Source organism: Leguminivora glycinivorella, chromosome 4 (genome assembly GCF_023078275.1).
Source record: "Leguminivora glycinivorella isolate SPB_JAAS2020 chromosome 4, LegGlyc_1.1, whole genome shotgun sequence".
In the NCBI taxonomy this organism is placed as follows: domain Eukaryota; kingdom Metazoa; phylum Arthropoda; class Insecta; order Lepidoptera; family Tortricidae; genus Leguminivora; species Leguminivora glycinivorella.
In genome coordinates, this window is record NC_062974.1 from 16,050,879 (window position 1) to 16,069,966 (window position 19,088).

The 19,088-nt window shown below is 41.8% G+C and overlaps 2 protein-coding genes across 7 annotated transcripts in view; both read right to left on the bottom strand.

Moving 5' to 3' along the window:
• The window catches only part of LOC125225173 (myosin-IIIb-like), an 86,074-nt gene that overhangs the window by 29,185 nt on the left and 37,801 nt on the right, over positions 1-19,088 (bottom strand). The gene's annotated exons all lie outside the window — the stretch shown is intronic.
• LOC125225174 lies at positions 9,249-10,932 on the bottom strand. Its single transcript, XM_048128755.1, has 2 exons — positions 10,802-10,932; positions 9,249-9,939 (listed from the first exon to the last, which is right to left on the bottom strand). Exon 2 carries the CDS (start codon positions 9,882-9,884, stop codon positions 9,543-9,545), a length of 342 nt encoding a protein of 113 aa, XP_047984712.1. The 5' UTR covers positions 9,885-9,939; positions 10,802-10,932; the 3' UTR covers positions 9,249-9,542.

The following is a 19,088-nucleotide window of genomic DNA, read 5'->3' on the forward strand; positions in this document are numbered from 1 at the left end:
ATGAATCACTTACCTGCGCACGCAATTACACTGATTAGCCATTAAGACCACCTGTTCCCTGATGTCTATGTACATATCTATACTTTTCTTTGGATATCGAGTTCCTTGTATTGTCTTTAATTAACAGTGCATTAACAAGTACATCAGTTGTCACGTATTGTATACCTACAAACCCGCTAAACGATTAAATATTTTTTATTTATTTATACCTAGATTTACCTAATAATACAATCAAAATCGAAGGTTTGTTTTAGCTTGAGTAAAAATACTTTCGTATGTCTGATTGTTCTTCTGTGATAGGGTATATATTTATCAAGAGTAAGGAGAACGATATGTAAAATATCAATGATAGTGACTGAAAGAAAAAAAAATTTAACGTTTTTTTTTCCGCAGTTATCGCGAAGTTTGCAACTTACAAATCCACTATTACCTGTGTATACCTACTTCTGTACCTATGCCATGTTTACTGTCAATCAATAGGTTAGTTTACCAAGATACCGTTAGTCAAACACTCCAGACAAACAGGAAAACGTCCCTACGAGGTGCCGACACCAATACTTGTTGCTTGACTGACGCTCATACACCGACCAAATACTGCTAGCTCCACACATGGAGCTGCCCGATTCGGACGTAAAAGGAGATTTGAATTATTTATTATAGTGCAACGTACGCTCGATACGTTATGAAAGTGTAAACAAGAAAAAATGGCTATCCGCTGATAAGTAGGGTAGCTAATATTACATATTTTTTTATAGGAGTGGCAACATTTCCGAAATAAGGGTTACGAATATGAAATAGCACACGAAGAAGGCACCAGATTCCAAAGGAAACTCCGAACAGCTTAACAATGAATGTTTATTAAAACCACTCGATTATGATTACACTGTTATACTTGAATTTGGACTATGATTACACTGTTATACTTGAATTTAGATATATCACACTGGGTTATACTTAGTGAATAATTTCTAAAATAATTATATAATTTCCGCCATTTTTAAAATATCAACCGGTCACGTCCGCTCAATGTTGCCAGTTATAAAGTATAGAATTACTCGAGTTATTGACAGGTATCAATCAAATTTGACAAATCAATGCAAATTCAAAGTAAAATCGGTACATTTTGTCGTTAAAAATAATTAAACCTAACAATCGGCTGTCCTGATATCGTGTGCGTCCCCGCATACGACACCAGGTGGTAACTAGGGCTCCCGGTCGCGTCCGTGTTTCGTGTACCCGTTGCCGGGTATCCGTTCCCGTGTTACACGAATCCGGATTTCTGGCCCGTTTGGAACGGGTAATTAGGGACCGTGTAATTAAGGTCCGGGTACCCGTGTAGTCCGTGCGTCCGGATCGACGGACTCTAAAAACCCGCGGGTCCGATCCGTTCTCGACCTATAGTGATGCTTGATGATCGTTCGCGTTCTTGGTTCAAGCGAATATGAGAACCAAAAATGATAAAACCTTAATAACTAAAATGAGAAAGGGACAGCGGAGCAATTGTGACTGGGGGACAAATTTTAACTACTCGATTTTTTCCATGTTTTCCATTTTCGGCATTATTAATTATATATCAGGGCATTCAGGGCACGCGTTTTCAGTGGCCTAAATTAGAAAGCATGAAAGTTGGTATGCACATAGCTTTGACGTTCATAAGGATAAATAGAAGTATGGTTACGATTCGGGGACCTCTTCGGAGAAACCGAGGGTTTTGCCTGTGCAATTGCGGACGAAGTTATGATGACGAACAACTACCGGAAATATATCCTGAAGGACGGTACGGTCGACATTTGTCGGGCATGCCGCCGTCCCGGAGAGTCACTCAGGCATATTATTTCCGGTTGTTCTCATCTTGCTAACGGCGAGTACTTGCACAGACATAATCTCGTAGCCAGGATTATTCACCAGCAACTTGCTCTTCAATACGGCCTTGTGGACCGCGAAGTACCGTACTACAAGTACTTACCTGCGCCAGTTCTCGAAAATGGTCGTGCCACGCTCTATTGGGATCGATCTATTATCACTGACAGGACTATTGTAGCCAATAAGCCTGACATTGTGATAATAGATCGACTGCAACGCCGGGCAGTGCTCGTTGACATCACCATCCCCCATGATGAGAATCTCGTGAAAGCCGAGAAGGACAAGTCCAGTAAGTACCTAGACTTGGCTCACGAGATAACCGCCATGTGGGATGTTGAATCAACGATCATTGTTCCGATAGTCGTTTCAGCGAACGGTCTCATAGCGAAGAGTCTCGACCAACATCTTAAGAGACTCTCGCTAGGTGGCTGGATCAAGGGCCAGATGCAGAAGGCGGTGATCTTGGACACAGCGCGGATAGTTCGACGGTTCCTCTCTCTGCAGCCCTAACCACCGGCAGCTTGGGCCCTGCCCCGCTGCTGGCGGCACCCTAGGTTAGGTTTTTTATAATGTGTTTATATGTGTTTTATATTGTTTTGTAAGTGGTTTTGTATTTTACTTTTATACTCATATTATAAACAGCCTAGCCTAAGATTTGAAAGAAATAAAGAGAATAATAGAAGTAGAAACACGCTGAGGAGTCAATCTCTTCCCCCACTATTATCTCCCATTTTTAGCTTTTTAAATTTTCACGAAAACTATTAAAGGTAGGTATTAAAGGTTTTGGTATGTAAATATTACGAGTAGGTACTTACCAGAAAGATGTTTAGGAGAAGTACCATGAAATTCTCTACAATATTTCCATTTAAAGTATATTACTAACAGACGGTAGTGCTACCCCTACTCATCCCACTAGTAGTTAAACACAAATATTATGCGGGGGACTTAAGCATAATTTTAAAATGATGAGTTAAAGCTATACCTTAACAGACAGTATTGAAGGAAATTTTATGGAGAATATATTTTTCCTAAATATTGTGATTATAGCTTTCACGGTTTTCATGACAATATAAAAAAACTGAAAATAGTGATATAAAAATGAGGGAAAAGAGGGGAAACATTGACACCTCGGCGTCTGCGTACTTTTATTTTTTTCTGTTAAGTGTTTGCAAGTTATCTATATACATGTCAAGTCTCATGCTTTTTGTCACACCCTATCCGACTAGCTCAAGTTAAGAACCAGGACTATGGATACATATTCACTTCAAAGTAGTTCACTCCAAAATAACAAAAAAAAATACCATTCTTAACTAGGTATTTGTAAAACAGCGCGGCTACATCTAGAACTTTTCAAACAAAAGGTTTGTCCATGTCAAAGGGATGCCGGGTGTGAGGTTTGAGTGTCATTATTATCAGTAAAAAAAAAATCACCACGGGTATTGGTTATTGTGCCGCCCACAAGTCATTATTACCTTTGTCTTCTCATGCGACGTTAATTCTACTAACTTTTTAGATAAAAACTAATAACTCGATAGTTCAAATAAATTTCCTTAATTTGAAGGATATTTATGAAATAAAATGGATTATATCGCCTATAAGTAATGAATTTACAATTAATTATGGGTGTCACCCGTTGACCACGGACGCTGTAAAGTGTTCGAAACGTCGGGGTGAATTGTAAATTCAGTATACGTGATATAATCCGTTTCCATAGTTATATCAATATCGTCGCTTAGCACCCATAGTACACGCTTTGCTTAGTTTGGGGCTAAGTCGATCTGTGTAATGTCCCCAATATTTATTTATTTATTTTAAAACTATGAGACATAGATATAACTATAATAAATTGCATGAGTAACTGTCGCGGTAACCGAAGACAATATTTTGAAGTATATTTGTCAACATGTGTACATATATGTAGTAAGTACCTATAGGTGGTATGGTCCCTATGATAGTTAGTAAGGCACCATGAATATCATAAAACAATCAAGTAAGTAATAGAACTAATATAGTATTTTTCACACAAACCAATACCCTGTTTAGACTTCTATTAGTTAACCTAGAGACAAATAAAGTCCATTAAACTCTACTTTTCGCAATTGTCTTAAGCAACTTTATTGAAAAAAAACAGTAGACTAGTGTTCCTGGCGAATTATGGACCTATATGGAATACGTTTGTAATATTTGTATTGAATACATACCATCATAATTATTATCTAATCTGTACGAGTAGCCTATAACGTAACGGGAACAAGTGCAAAAAATATAGTTAACACGTTATTGATTCAAATAAAACGAGTATGTATAAAACTAATTCGTATTCGTTCGCTAAATTATTAAATTTCACCTATTTTTTAAATACAAACCGGCACGGCAATAAGTCGATCGGTCCGCCGGCCGCCTCGTGTGTTCAATACCCGAACGGTGCCGAAGTCCGTGCGTCCGGCCGTCCGGCCCCGAACGCCGATTCGGCACTACACGCGCGAACGGCACTACACGGGAACGGACTTCGGCGGGTTCGGGTAGTTCGGACGCTTAGCACCGCCGGGGCTAAGGGGCCGGGCGCACGGATCGGCGGGTAGTACCGAATATCCAGAGCCCTAGTGGTAACCCAAATAAACCTAACAATCGGCGTCTTGACATGATTAATTATACTAAACAACAACATGCAATCTCAATTTTTTTTTTAAGTTTTACTCATTTAACATACATCGTGTAATATAATGAAGATATTTAACAACTTGCCTTAAATTTGATGTTACGTTTAACAAACACAGACTACTAAATTATGAAGCTGTTATGTATCTTCACCAAATAGATATTGACAAAACAATATTGTTTAAACAAGCAACAAACACTATTAGTTATATAATCCAAGCAATGAATGAGTATTAAATAAATTAAAAATAACAGATTCTGTTGACCATCGATTGAATATCGAATTTAGCAAACCCAAACGATCGATTAATTGGGTCATAAAAAAAAAATCAAAATCATGTCATGACCGATCGATTATGTCGTGACATTCGCTATTAATATCGAACGAGTATTCTGAACGATCGATTAATCAGAATACCTTAATACCCTGAACGATCGATTAATCAGGGATCCCTAACCTCCCGAAAGATCGATTCTTTCAGGATGCCTATCGACGCCCATACGAGCCGATCGATTAATGCTCGTAAGGCAGCCGAAGGACTTTCATCGACACTTGTTGCACCAAGCCGCGAACCGATCGATTCTCGCGTACTTGATCTGTAACAACGAATAAAAACATTCTGTAGCAAATAAACATCGATAAGATATCCTAACAATTATACTAATTACATTCTAGCTCGAATCAGTTTCATCATCGCTCTCAAGATTTTGGTTGGGTTCTTTCTCATTGACTTGTAGAGCGGTCACGTGTATCCACGGTTTCATGCGATCAGCAGCGACGGTCGTTGATCGCCTATTTTCTGTATCGATTAATCCAGGTATTGGTGCTACCACATAGCGGTCATTTCCTAAGACTTTACTCACGCGGTATGGCCCTATGAAAGAAGGCATCAACTTCTTGCTCTGTCCGCTATTATTGAAACATGTTTTTGTTATCTTAACGAGTTCTCCCTCATTATAAACACGGGAAGGCTTCCTTCCCGAATCGTACCTATCTTTTTGTTTGGACTGCTCTTGATCAATTTTAGCCTTAACACAGTCGCGTATTTCGCATAAATCGTAATTTTTACGGCTATCAAAAACTACGTCATTGAGCATGGGGTTAATTTCGCTATGCATTTGAGTTCCGAACATCACCTCTGACGGCGTCCTACCTATAGTTTTTTGAATGGTGTTATTCAGCCCCCATTGAATGCGACCCAAGTGTGTATCCCAACTTTTCTCTCCATGCTTAACACTTAAAGCCTTGAGAGAGTCTAAGACTGTGCGGTTATACCGCTCAACCTGGCCATTAGATCTAGGGCTAGCGACCGCGTTTAATACGTGTTTTATGCCGTTATCTGAGCAGAAGCGTTTGAACGTGTGTGAGGTAAAACAACTACCCCGATCACTTACAAGCCGGTCAGGGTTTCGAAATATGCTAAAAATGTCTTCTAGCGCCCTAACCGCGTTTTGAGCATTTGTGTTTCTGACAGATCTGAGAAAACAGAATTTGGTAAAACCGTCCACAACCACTAACAAATGAGTAAAACCCCGTAAGGACTTTACAAAGGGCCCGAGGTGGTCCACGTGAAGTGTGTGGAAAGGGATCTCTACTTTAGCAATAGGGTGCAGTAACCCTTCGCGAGCGCCTGAATTGTTTTTTGCATATGCACATTCAATGCAGGCGCTAACATATTTCTTGACGAACCTGGACATTTTTGGGAACCAATAGCTACTTCTAATTCGTTCTAAGGTCTTTTCAACCCCAAAATGTCCAATGTCGTCGTGATTGAGTTTACACACCTGCCACCTTGCGCCCTTAGGTACCGCCCATCTGATATTGTTTTTATCCCCATCCAAATAGCGAAACAAACGATTATCTTTAATGATAAAATTCTGTTTTATATATTCTAATCCCTTTTCGTCTAAATCGCTTTTAAGAATTTCAATTATTCTGCTCAACTCGGAATCGCCTAGCTGCAACGTGTGAAGCCAATCTTCACTACTAATGGACATGATTACTGGAAACCGATCCTCGAGACATTCCGACGGCTCAACCGGGTTTCGAGATAATGCGTCAACGTGGCTCATTTTCACTCCGGGCCTATAGTCGACACTACAATCAAATTCTTGAAGGGTAAGCCACCAGCGTGCTATCCTTGGAATCAAATCGCGTTTTGCAAATGTGGAACGCAATGCACTGCAGTCGGTTATAATTTTGAATTCCTTCCCCAGTAAATAGACTCTAAACTTACGAAGTGAGGACACTACCGCTAGAGTTTCCAACTCGTACGAGTGGAAGTTCTTCTCCTCGGGGGAAGTTTGCCGACTGTAAAATGCCACTGGGTGAAAGTTCTCGTTACCTTGCGTCCGTTGCAGAATAATACCAGCGACTCCTAACTTACTGGCATCAGTATGCAGCTCCAGTTCGGCGGAGGGATCGTAAATAGCAAGAACCGGCCTATCAACCAAAATAGACTTTAACTTTTCGAAAGCGCGTTCCTGTTCATCACTCCACTGCCAGACTGCATCTTTTTTTAGGAGCTTGCTAAGAGGGGACGAAATTTGAGCAAAATTTTGTATGAATTTGCGAAAGTAACTAGCAAGGCCTAAGAATTGTCTCACATTATGGACATTCTGTGGACGAGGGAAATTGACTACACTCAAAATCTTCTTTTCGCCGGGCCGTATGCCATTGGCGCTAATCTCGTAGCCCAGGTAATCTACTTTTTCTCGCAAAAACTCGCATTTAGACAGATTTAATGTAAGATTCGCCTTTTCAAACATCTGCAACACCTCTTCAAGACGTTCTAGACATTGAGTAAAATCCTTCCCGAAAATCAACACATCATCAATGTACGCGGTAGCTTTACTAAATCGAGCCGAACCAAGTATTGTGTTGATCATTCGTTGAAACACTGCCGGTGCGTTTGCCAGGCCGAACGGCATCCGATTGAACTCGTATTGCCCGTCCGGCGTGACAAACGACGTCAAGTGCTTGCTTTGTTCAGAGATCGGCACCTGGTAATAGCCGGACGCGAGATCAAGAATAATGAAACAGGATTGACCAGCGAGACGGGCTATTTCATCCTCAATGATGGGCATTGGGTACCGTTCCTTAATGGTCACCGAATTTAACATACGGTAGTCAACGCACAACCTTGAGGAACCATCTTTCTTTCGCACAAGCAGGATAGGACTCGCGTAATCGGAAGTCGATTCTCTAATCACCCCGGCGTCCAGCATATCTCCGACCATCGATCGCACCTTCTCCCTCTCGTGATGTGACAACCTGTATGGACGATAAACGACTGGACGCTGACTATTAAGCTCTATATTCATTTCAGTAACTCCCGTGCAGCCTAGATCCTTCAAAGAAGATGCAAAACAATGCTGATATTTCTTTAACAACTCCATAAGCCTTCTCCTTACGTCAGCTGGCACACCTGTGTCCACGTTCACCTGACTCTCATCTAGCACCTGCTTCGCACTCGTCTCACCCTGCGTAGAATTAACTAACCGATTCACAACATTCACGATTTCTGCACGACAGAAGATTTGCTTAGCTTGAATGCGACAAGATTCTGAACAAGGCACAACAAGCACATTGATGTGTCCATTCACCGATCGGTGAAGTCCGCCGCTGATGAAATACTGCTCGTTCGGCTTTCCTGCTACACAATTTTTCAAAAGAACATCACCATCAAACGCCGGCTTAGCTTGTACCTTCACAGAGGCAGCTCCATAAATTTCAATTGCCCTAGCTGGATAAAAAGTCAACAAAGCATCGCTATTATCTACTAGCTCAGGGGTAGGTAGCTCCTTCCCAACATCAAAGAATTGCAATTTATCCCTATTCTTACACACCAACACATGTGCCTGTTCTGTGAAAGATTGACCCACGAGAACGGGTACTTCTAACCAATGATCACTCACAACCTTAAACGGGACCTTAGCTTCTACCCCATCGACATTTATATTAAGATTAAGATTCCCTAACGATTGAACCAGACCGTTACCAAATCCTTTCAAAATCTGAGGAACATTATCATGTGCCAAGCCTAACTCACTAGCAGCGGTTTCCCTAATGAGCGTAGCGTCGCTTCCGAAATCTATAAATGCCCTCAACCCGGCACTATCGACCTTAATATCTTTGTAGTATTTAGAGCCTGGAGAATCTATCGCGTCCCAGCTGTCTTTAATTCGCATAGTTTTCTGCACTGCACCACCAGAATTTGGTAATAATTTGTCATCAGATTTAACGTAACACTTTTCCACGGTGTGACCAACTTTATTGCACCGTGCACATTTAAGCAGCGGCTTGGGACAGTGCAGGAAACTATGACCCCTTTCTTTGCAGTTGTAACAACCAGTGCTGCTGGTTGATCTGTTGCCTGATTTAATGTTCGATGTGTTTTGATTGGCTGACGTGTCAAAATTTCTACTACGAAAATTAGACCGATCCAATTGGCTATTCTGATTATAATCCCTATTACTGATCAAGTACTGTAAAAGCTCGTCAGGGTGGGTACAACGTAGTGCCAAAGCCCCGGACTTAAGAGTCTTATCGGTAATACCATGTATTATACATTCTGCTGCTCGGGAACCCACTATCTCGCATCGGTTTACTAAACTCAACTTCTCATAATAGTACACCTCTATAGATTCATTGTACCTACTTTTTCTTTTAATCATGTCCTCCAAGGTCTGGCCATAATTTCGTTCGCATGGGAAAGCACTCAATAATTTATCCTGCCACTCGGCCCACGTAAACAAAATTGAATTCAGGCTCTCATACCATGTTTTAGCCAGACCTTGAAGTTTCTGCATAGCAAAATGCGTAGTTGTTCTCTCATCCCACCCGTATACCGAAGCGCACTCGTTGACCTTCTTCAACCATACATCCATCCTTTGATTTTTTGTCGAAGGATCAAAATTTGGCAAAATATTCTTATGATCAATTTTTTGTAATGGCTGGGGTGCGCTTTGGTGAACGGGTAGCGATGCCAGACCATCTCGCAGATTTTTAAATATATCGATTAAATCACTCTTAGAAAAAGAAGGGCTACGTGACCTGATAATCCGTTCTTCGGTGTTAGGCTGCCGTGATCCACGCTCAGCTCGATGCTCCTCGTCCCGGCCCCTTGCTGACGCGGAGGCGGAGGGGTTTCGATGAGGACTGGCTGCTCGACGTGGGCTGGCGCGCCGCGGCGGTTCACGTAGGTCTTCAGCAGCGCGCACGCGGTTGCGTTCGCGTCGTACTTCTGCTTCCAGCATCCGTAGTCGCTCGCGTCCCAGCTCAACGTCCCGACCCGACCGGGAACGGCTACGGCTTCGGCTTCGCAGGCGACTACGGCTCCGGCTTGTGTCCGTGTGTGCATGTCTTCGCCTTGGAGTTAGAAGCTTTCGTCGAGGGTCGGGAGGCTCGGACATACTCTGAAATCTCACGTCCGAGGATTTGAGAACCTTATAGTTATTACACAGTTAAGTAGGGGAAAAAAAACACACGCATATAGCAACGATTATGTTGTAAATATGTCACTTTCATTCAAGGGCCCATGTATGATGTCCTAATCAAGGATATAACTAAATAAGATTTAATCCACACCAACTTCTTTAAACAGAATCAGCCTCAGTAAAATCAGATTCTGTTTTTTTTCAACTTGCTGTGTCTTTCAGCTATTTAATTAATTTAAAAAGATAATAATAGTTTAATTCAAGAATGTTTAAAGCAAGTGTAATCTACTGGTTATATTTAGGGCCAAGCAACGTAGGAAGCAATGAACAAAGCTCAAGGTCAAAGAATCAAATTAATATGTAATAAGGGCTAGTATAATCGCAGCAAAACTTACTTGCATTATCGTTACGTTGCATAAGCAGTTTGCTACAGCAATGGTACTCGTGTCATAAGTTAAGTACCTACTAGTACCGTAAAATATTAAAGTTTAAACTAGTTCACTGGAAATCAATCTAACCAGTCCTATTGTTTGACCTGGACTCGACCCCGATAGATATATGAACACATTAATCTTAAAAGATTGTTATTTAACCCATAGGAACAAGTGTTATCATGAACTGCTAAATACCCACATGCAAATGATGAAAAGAAAAAAATATATATTAATGAACATTAAATTGCATTAACCAAGAAATCGATTGATAATGTTTAATTTAAACGGCGTATTTAAACAGTAATGCCGTTTGAATGGTTTTAAATATCACTAAGGACTGCAAAACTTTGAAATAGATAATTAACCGCTTTGCACAAGCATATAGTACTCTTGGGGCGTGTACTTACGTTGCAATTGTTCTTGTCACTTCTGAAATATGAAATAGCACACGAAGAAGGCACCAGATTCCAAAGGAAACTCCGAACAGCTTAACAATGAATGTTTATTAAAACCACTCGATTATGATTACACTGTTATACTTGAATTTGGACTATGATTACACTGTTATACTTGAATTTAGATATATCACACTGGGACGATAATTATCTATAAGTACTGAATCTCACCAAAAAATGATTAATATTTTACTTATAATATATACTCATTTAAAAAAAGTATCAGTCTGGCTTAGTACTGTAGATAGTCCTATCTGCTACTAGGTTCGAATTCCGGTAAGGTAATACTGTGAAGAGCACAGATATTTGTTCCTGAGTCGATCATAGATGTGTTATAAGTAACCACAATACAAGATTTCTTGAGCTTGCCGTGGGGCTGTCAATCTGTGTAAGTGTGCTTTAATAGTTGCAGTTGTAGTAGGTAGTTGTTTCTAAGAACCTGTACTATTGATAAGAAAATGTACTAGTGGGAAGGGAAAAGGAATTGCGGTACATAAAAAAGCGATATGCTTTTTACAGTGATGCGAATCATAGGATAGCTAATTAAAGTAACATGTAATTATAATCTTATCTGATAGCAAATAATTCAAGTTTAATTTACCGTCAAAACGCGTTTAAAGTCAGTTGCTAATAAGATGATATGTGTAAAGTCAGTTGCTAATAAGATTATGAATAATAATTAATTCAGAACAGTTATAGATGATTTGTAAGTTGATAGCAATGGACAGATTGCGTTTCAGGTAGTAAATTGCGTGTACATTGAGCCGTTTCTATTTAAGTATGTCTTGTTAAATAATATACGCAATAAGTATGTATTTGTAGGTCATATGACGGCCATTCATTATGACGCGTGCTTTGGTGGTATTGACGTGCCTCACGATCAACATAATTATTCTAAGCTAAGTTTAAGTTACTCAAGTTATCCGAAACGGTAGGAAATTCCCAAAATTCCGGTCTGATGTATAAAACTGGAGCAGGTAAATAATTACTTATACGGCATAAAAGTACTTACTTAAACTAAACAAGTGTGAATGTGACAGAATATTGGTTGTAACATAAGTGTCGTAATGCCGGTTCCTTTATTTACTTTTTTCACAAGTGTCCAACGCTGTCAGCCTTGCCGTGAGGTGGCGTAACGAGTAGACATGAGATTTCAATTCTACAGTACACCTGCTCTGATTGAGTGTCAGTTTTTTTAATGACGAAATAACTTAAGTGTCCCTTGATCTAGTTCAGTGAATTCATAATACCTATATTATCATTCCTGGTGAATGGAATGCCTTCATAGCAAGAAATAAGGTTAGTTTTTGCATAACATGTTCCATAAAGGGTACCTACCTCTAAATAAAACCAACTTTTAAAATTAATAGATCTTCTTAAATTACTTAAGCTTAAGGACACTTCACTCCAGAAACTTGCACTTGTTTACACAAAACAAACATCACCATGCACATTTTCAAGATTCACTTTGTCAAGAAAAACCGTCGAGGTCGCAGCCGCTGAGGCGTTGAACCTAATCCATCACAACACTGGACTCTTCAAGAGAACAAAGTCGTACATCACTAGGCCTCTAGCCAAACTTACTCTGTGGCGAAAAATACACAACTGACTGTCGCGGAAGAGCGATAGAGATAACAACGATACAATACGGGGCGTCTGCCTACGACTGTGCTCTTGGCGAGAGGGGCCGGTGTTTGTCACTTGTGACGTTATAGATATAACGGTGTTTCTGACAGCGGCGTCAGAAGTAATTAGTTCTCACAATGGTTTTATAATGAAGGCATTAAAATGTTTTCATGCAAAGAGGTTTTGCCGGCCGGCGGACGGACGCAGAAGCGACACTTTCACTATTTGTGACTGTCACGGAGAATAACCACCGGCACTGGTGCAACTGTCCGATTTTAGCTCGAGATTGGGATTTTGATATACATTATTTTAAATAGATTAGTTTCTGTTACTGTTACGTTTTTATTATACGTTTTTATTTTTATTCTGTTATTTAATTTATTATAATACTGAGGACTGAAAACATGTACAAAACATGTTTTAGCTGTGAAATATAGCTAGTCGAAATATTTTTCATCAGCTAGGTATTAGGTACTTTAGTCATTGTAATTACTAAGTTAATGAAATATTTAACGCAAAGCAAATACTACATTGATTAAGAGTCAGTATCGTTATGATATGACCAATTGAGATTAGTTTGTACTTTATGCGGAAAGAGAAGAGACGTAAAATGTCTACTGATGGGTCCCATACATTTCCCGACTCTTTGTTTTCCGAAAAAGCTACCAACAGTAATTATAATTACCAACCAACTCTACACTTAGCTACAATAGCAAATCTAAATTACAATAAGGAACTTAAAAGTTGAATGACTAAGTTAGTATAGGCTACTTGCTTCCTAGTCAAATCAGCTTCTTTTTAAGAACTGTCTAAACGAATTTGAACGACTTGCTAATATGGAATTAATATGAAATCTAATTGTGTGACGTCACGATCAATTCAGTTACTTTATATATTTCTACCTGACTTATTAAATAGAAATTCGATTTATAAATAACTTCTGTTCGTGTATTTCTAATAATTATCTGATGCTTTATTTCGTGCATGGTATAAAATATTTTATTTTAAGAACAGTCAAGTTCCCTATTATACACGTTCATTTACTTATAATTACATTTCTATCCAAGTGCAAGCGCAACACGGAATCGAATAATAAACCCAAATTTTTAATAAATAAAAAACGATTTAATCCAGTGAAGTCCGACTTCCGAGTTCCGATGACACGGATACCTATTGTGTTAGTTCCTGTATAGTAACAATAAGTTTTTATCAAACATGTACATAGAACAGAAATGATTACGAGAAGTAAAACACGAGCTCTACAAGCGTCACCACGAGTAAACGCACGCCCACCACCCTCGCCCGCCTCGTCCGTCTCCTCGCAACCGCCGTCGAGTGACGAGTTCGCCACCGCGGCCGACACCAGCGAGTCGAGCGACGAGAGCGGGCCGCCGCCGCCGCCGCCACGACCACCTGCGCGACGAGGGCGGCCACCGCTGCCGGCACGCTTGGGGCCTGCGGGACATCCTGCCCCGCCCACGGCTCCCGCTGCCGGTGGTGTAGTGCGTCGCATGACATGGACTCGAGAAATAAACGAGAATGTCATGCGCGCCTATTACGGGGCCACAGAGGGGGGAACCCGGCTATCCGCGTACCGTTCGAGAATGCTGCTTCTGTTTCAGGCACTCGAGCCATCCACCACCGTATCGGAGCAGCGGCTATCGGATCAGGTGCGCGTCATTCAGCGGTCAAAGCGGTTGGATGACGCCACACTTGATCGGCTCCGCCAGGAGGCTCTCGCTACTCGCGCGGACCCTACCTCGGGGCGGGATTTGCCCGCCATGTCGCCGGACCCGGTGCCCGAACCCGACCTGGCACCGGAGGCGCCGCGGGTTGATTCCGGTAACGACGGCGGGGACTTCGCGAGTCAGAGCGAGAGTGAGCCTGCCAATGAGCAACTGAGGAGGTCTTTGGAAGAGGCGATTACGCAGTATCGCTCCACAAGCAATCCTAGGCCACGATTACCACGTCTGCCCATGAATAGACGCAATCTAGCGCTAATAGGAGCCTTAAATGCTTTACTAGATCCATATATGCGGACTAGTAAAGATCTAGATGATACACACTCGATCATGTACTGCGGGGCCATCGCGGCGTGCCGTGTTGCTCGAGTCAAGTTTCCGGACGCTGACCGTGCAACTAGGACCGCCGAAGGTGTCCCTGCATGGCAAGTACGGATCGAACGTCGTATCAACTCGTTTAGGACTCTCATTGCAAAGCTGATCTGCTTCAGAGGGGGTAATAATCGCCCCCGAGTAATGCGCTTTGTGAACCAGGCGTTCGCGGGGACGGACATCAGGCCCCGCGACTATTTGGCCAATGTCACAGAGCGCATCGACTTCCTGAAGCAGAAAGTCTATGCATGGGCAAGCCGTATTCGCCGCTACAGAAAGCGTGTGGACCGATTCCAGCAGAATCGTCTTTTTCAAAGCGACCAAAGGAAAGTATACCGAAGGTGGGAGGAAACCGACCCTCGTGTGTCTGACGTGCGGCTGCCGGATGCTACTGCCATGTCTGATTTCTGGCGTAGCATCTGGTCGGTGCCCGTCGAACACACGGAGGGTGAGTGGATGACCGTTGTCGAACGCGAGTGCGAGAGCATCGAGCCTATGGGGGCTATCACCATCAGCCCCGACGACGTAAGTTGTGCTACCCGTATGGCCCAGAACTGGAAAAGTCCTGGACCGGACGGATTGCACAACTTCTGGCTAAAATGGTTTCGATGCTCGCACTCGCGTTTGGCAACGCAATTTCAACAAGCCCTCGATCTTGGTTCTCTCCCACCTTCCCTAACAACTGGTGTTACTTTCCTGCTCTATAAGTCCGGTAGTACCACGGAAGCAAAAAACTACAGACCCATCACGTGCTTGCCTACACTTTACAAGCTCCTTACATCCATTTTGAGAGCAAAAATTAACGCGCATATTGTCGCTAACAACATTCTGGCTCCCGCTCAAAATGGATGTAGGGTTGGGTCCCGTGGTACTAAAGAGCTCCTCCTCATAGACATGACCATCTGCCAACAAGTTCGGCGGAACAAGGGGGCCATTTCGGCCGCTTGGATTGACTATAAGAAGGCCTATGATTCGGTGCCTCATTCATGGCTGAGAAGAGTATTGGAGCTGTATAAACTTGATGCAGCTTTAATATCCTTCCTGGCTGCATGTATGAGGCAGTGGACCACAGTCCTTCGTCAACCAGGAGGCAGGGATGGCCCCCTGGCCCGCAGGACTTCATAAGGATTGAGCGAGGAATATTCCAGGGTGACAGTTTGAGTCCATTATGGTTCTGCCTAGCTCTGAATCCCCTCAGCACGCTGCTGAAGGATTCTGGGCTAGGTTGCCGGCTTCGGAGAGAGGGTGAAGTCATCTCTCACCTTCTGTACATGGACGATCTCAAACTATTTGCACCGAACACCCAAGACCTGATGGTGCTATTGAAAACCACAGAAGTTTTCAGTACCGCCATCAGAATGGAGTTTGGTGTCGATAAGTGTGCGGTCATGCATGTACAGCGGGGGAGGTTGTAAATTCAGAAAATTTACAACTTTCTGAGACGATGTCGTTCAGATCTATCTCTGAATCAGAAACCTATAAGTACCTTGGTATGTCACAGTCGTTGGGTATTGAGGATGTTGGCATTAGACGGTCGGTGAAGGAGCGCTTTTTCAGTCGGCTGACAAAAGTCCTTAACAGTCTTTTGTCAGGAGGCAACAAAGTGCGCGCCTTTAACGCCTGGGTAATGCCTCTACTCACATACTCCTTTGGCATACTACGGTGGACCCAGACTGAGCTGGACGCCCTGGATCGGAGGGTCCGTTCACTGCTTACCACACATCGTATGTTACACCCGCGCTCGTCTGTTATGAGATTGTACATCCCACGGAAGTGCGGAGGTCGAGGCTTCCTAAACGCCAAAGATCTCCACAACCGTGAGGTGTACAATCTCAGGAATTACTTCCTTAACAACGAGTGCGGGATGCATCGTGATGTGGTGGCAGTGGACGGAAACCTCACGCCGCTCTCCTTGGCGAAAGAGAACTGGCGCAAACCTGTGGTACTAAATACTGCGGACCGCAAGGCGGTATGGGAGAGCAAGCAGCTACACGGGCGGTTCTACAAGGCCCTCACGGGACCCGATGTAGATCTGCTCGCATCGGTGAACTGGTTACGATTCGGGGACCTCTTCGGAGAAACCGAGGGTTTTGCCTGTGCAATTGCGGACGAAGTTATGATGACGAACAACTACCGGAAATATATCCTGAAGGACGGTACGGTCGACATTTGTCGGGCATGCCGCCGTCCCGGAGAGTCACTCAGGCATATTATTTCCGGTTGTTCTCATCTTGCTAACGGCGAGTACTTGCACAGACATAATCTCGTAGCCAGGATTATTCACCAGCAACTTGCTCTTCAATACGGCCTTGTGGACCGCGAAGTACCGTACTACAAGTACTTACCTGCGCCAGTTCTCGAAAATGGTCGTGCCACGCTCTATTGGGATCGATCTATTATCACTGACAGGACTATTGTAGCCAATAAGCCTGACATTGTGATAATAGATCGACTGCAACGCCGGGCAGTGCTCGTTGACATCACCATCCCCCATGATGAGAATCTCGTGAAAGCCGAGAAGGACAAGTCCAGTAAGTACCTAGACTTGGCTCACGAGATAACCGCCATGTGGGATGTTGAATCAACGATCATTGTTCCGATAGTCGTTTCAGCGAACGGTCTCATAGCGAAGAGTCTCGACCAACATCTTAAGAGACTCTCGCTAGGTGGCTGGATCAAGGGCCAGATGCAGAAGGCGGTGATCTTGGACACAGCGCGGATAGTCCGACGGTTCCTCTCTCTGCGGCCCTAACCACCGGCAGCTTGGGCCCTGCCCCGCTGCTGGCGGCACCCTAGGTTAGGTTTTTTATAATGTGTTTATATGTGTTTTATATTGTTTTGTAAGTGGTTTTGTATTTTACTTTTATATTCATATTATAAACAGCCTAGCCTAAGATTTGAAAGAAATAAAGAGAATAGTTTTTATCACATCTTTAATTTAATCTAGATCATTCTTAATTACCGGTATTCGCGTGAATTTTCAGATAAGAATCTATTGAAACACTACAGGGTAAGCCATTTTCTCATAATAATGTATGCAAATGAATGACATGTTCCCAAGCTCTGCGGTTGGTATTGTTTTATTGTTTGGGTACGAGTTTCCCGCATTTATCTTGGAATTAAACATTTTGGTAAACGTTTTTGTATGTTGTCTGATCGAAGTCTGGCTTGTATGTACTTAGTAAACACTATTGTTAAGATATTTATATGCAGTTTGGTTTTAATTGTGTACAAAGTACCTATTCACGGAACTCTTACACTCATTATCTTGGTTGTAGGAAGTCTTTGACAGCCTCGCCAGTGCCAATGTTACGTTAAATGTCTATGTAGTTTGAAAATAATAAACCATCGGCTTAAAAAAAAATACAGTATGTAAACTAACGAAAACCATTTACTGTAACCCGTAAATGTCCAGGTGATACTGAGAAACTTTTACTATGGGACCAACACCCAAAACGCGAAATAAAAATTTACTCTCCCATAGGAAATACTTACTATAAAATAAAACTACCTATGAAACTGTCAGAAGATATTTTCGTGATTTCGGGGTTGATCCCATAGTAAAAGTTTCTCAGTATCACCTGGACATTTACGGGTTACAGTAAATGGTTTTCGTTAGTTTACATACTGTATAGATTTTTTTAATAGAGATTGATTAAAAGCCAATAGGTCATACGACTTGTATACACATGAAGCCTATAAAGGTACCTGTAATAATACCACGGCGGTAAATCTACCATTAAGAATCGTGCGTCGTTGCGAAGGAAAGCTGCAAGTTTCATATTTATGATACTTAAATCGACCTTTTATAGCGTCATTTACCAACACTTGTATTTATGGGCACATACTCGAATACAGAAAGTGTTGCAGTATCGCCGTAATGGGAACCACTAAGGTGGATGTACCACTGCTCGACAGGTTAAGGGAAAATATTTATGTGTTTCGTGATATTACGATAATTTACCCATCTATACAAAACATATCCATCTTTTTTGGGAGATGTGACCTTTAACTTTGTTAAATGCAATTAGTTTCATACAGTGATAATATAAAAAAATCTCAAAATTAAATAAAACGTAAGTCAATACGCTTGTCCGAATAACTGACAGGTGCTTTTGCTGGCAGTCCTAATAGATGACATCTAAGTATGATTCAGGAAAAACAGTAAAAAACAAGTGTTTTGGGTTAAAATTTACTACAAAATTAAATAATTTAATAAAAAAAAACGTATTCTGTTGATAACATTTACTTTTTACGTGTTACATTTATGTAATAAAATATGTAATTTACATTTATGTAATTTCTTTGCTGCCGAGGCGATGGACGAACCCCTTAACACATCTTCTATGGCCTTTTCTAAGTCTTCTTGAGAATATCTCTTCCACTGACCTTTATCAGGCGGCATTTCTGAAAATATACCCAAAGTTTTGTGAAAAATGACATGTCAAGCACTACCCAAAAAATTATACAGATTTCACTACATTTAACGAGAAAAAAAC

What these genes read in the sequence shown, in the direction of transcription:
- LOC125225174 (XM_048128755.1), bottom strand. Translation starts at nt 9,884, where the DNA reads ATGCACACACGGACACAAGCCGGAGCCGTAGTCGCCTGCGAAGCCGAA.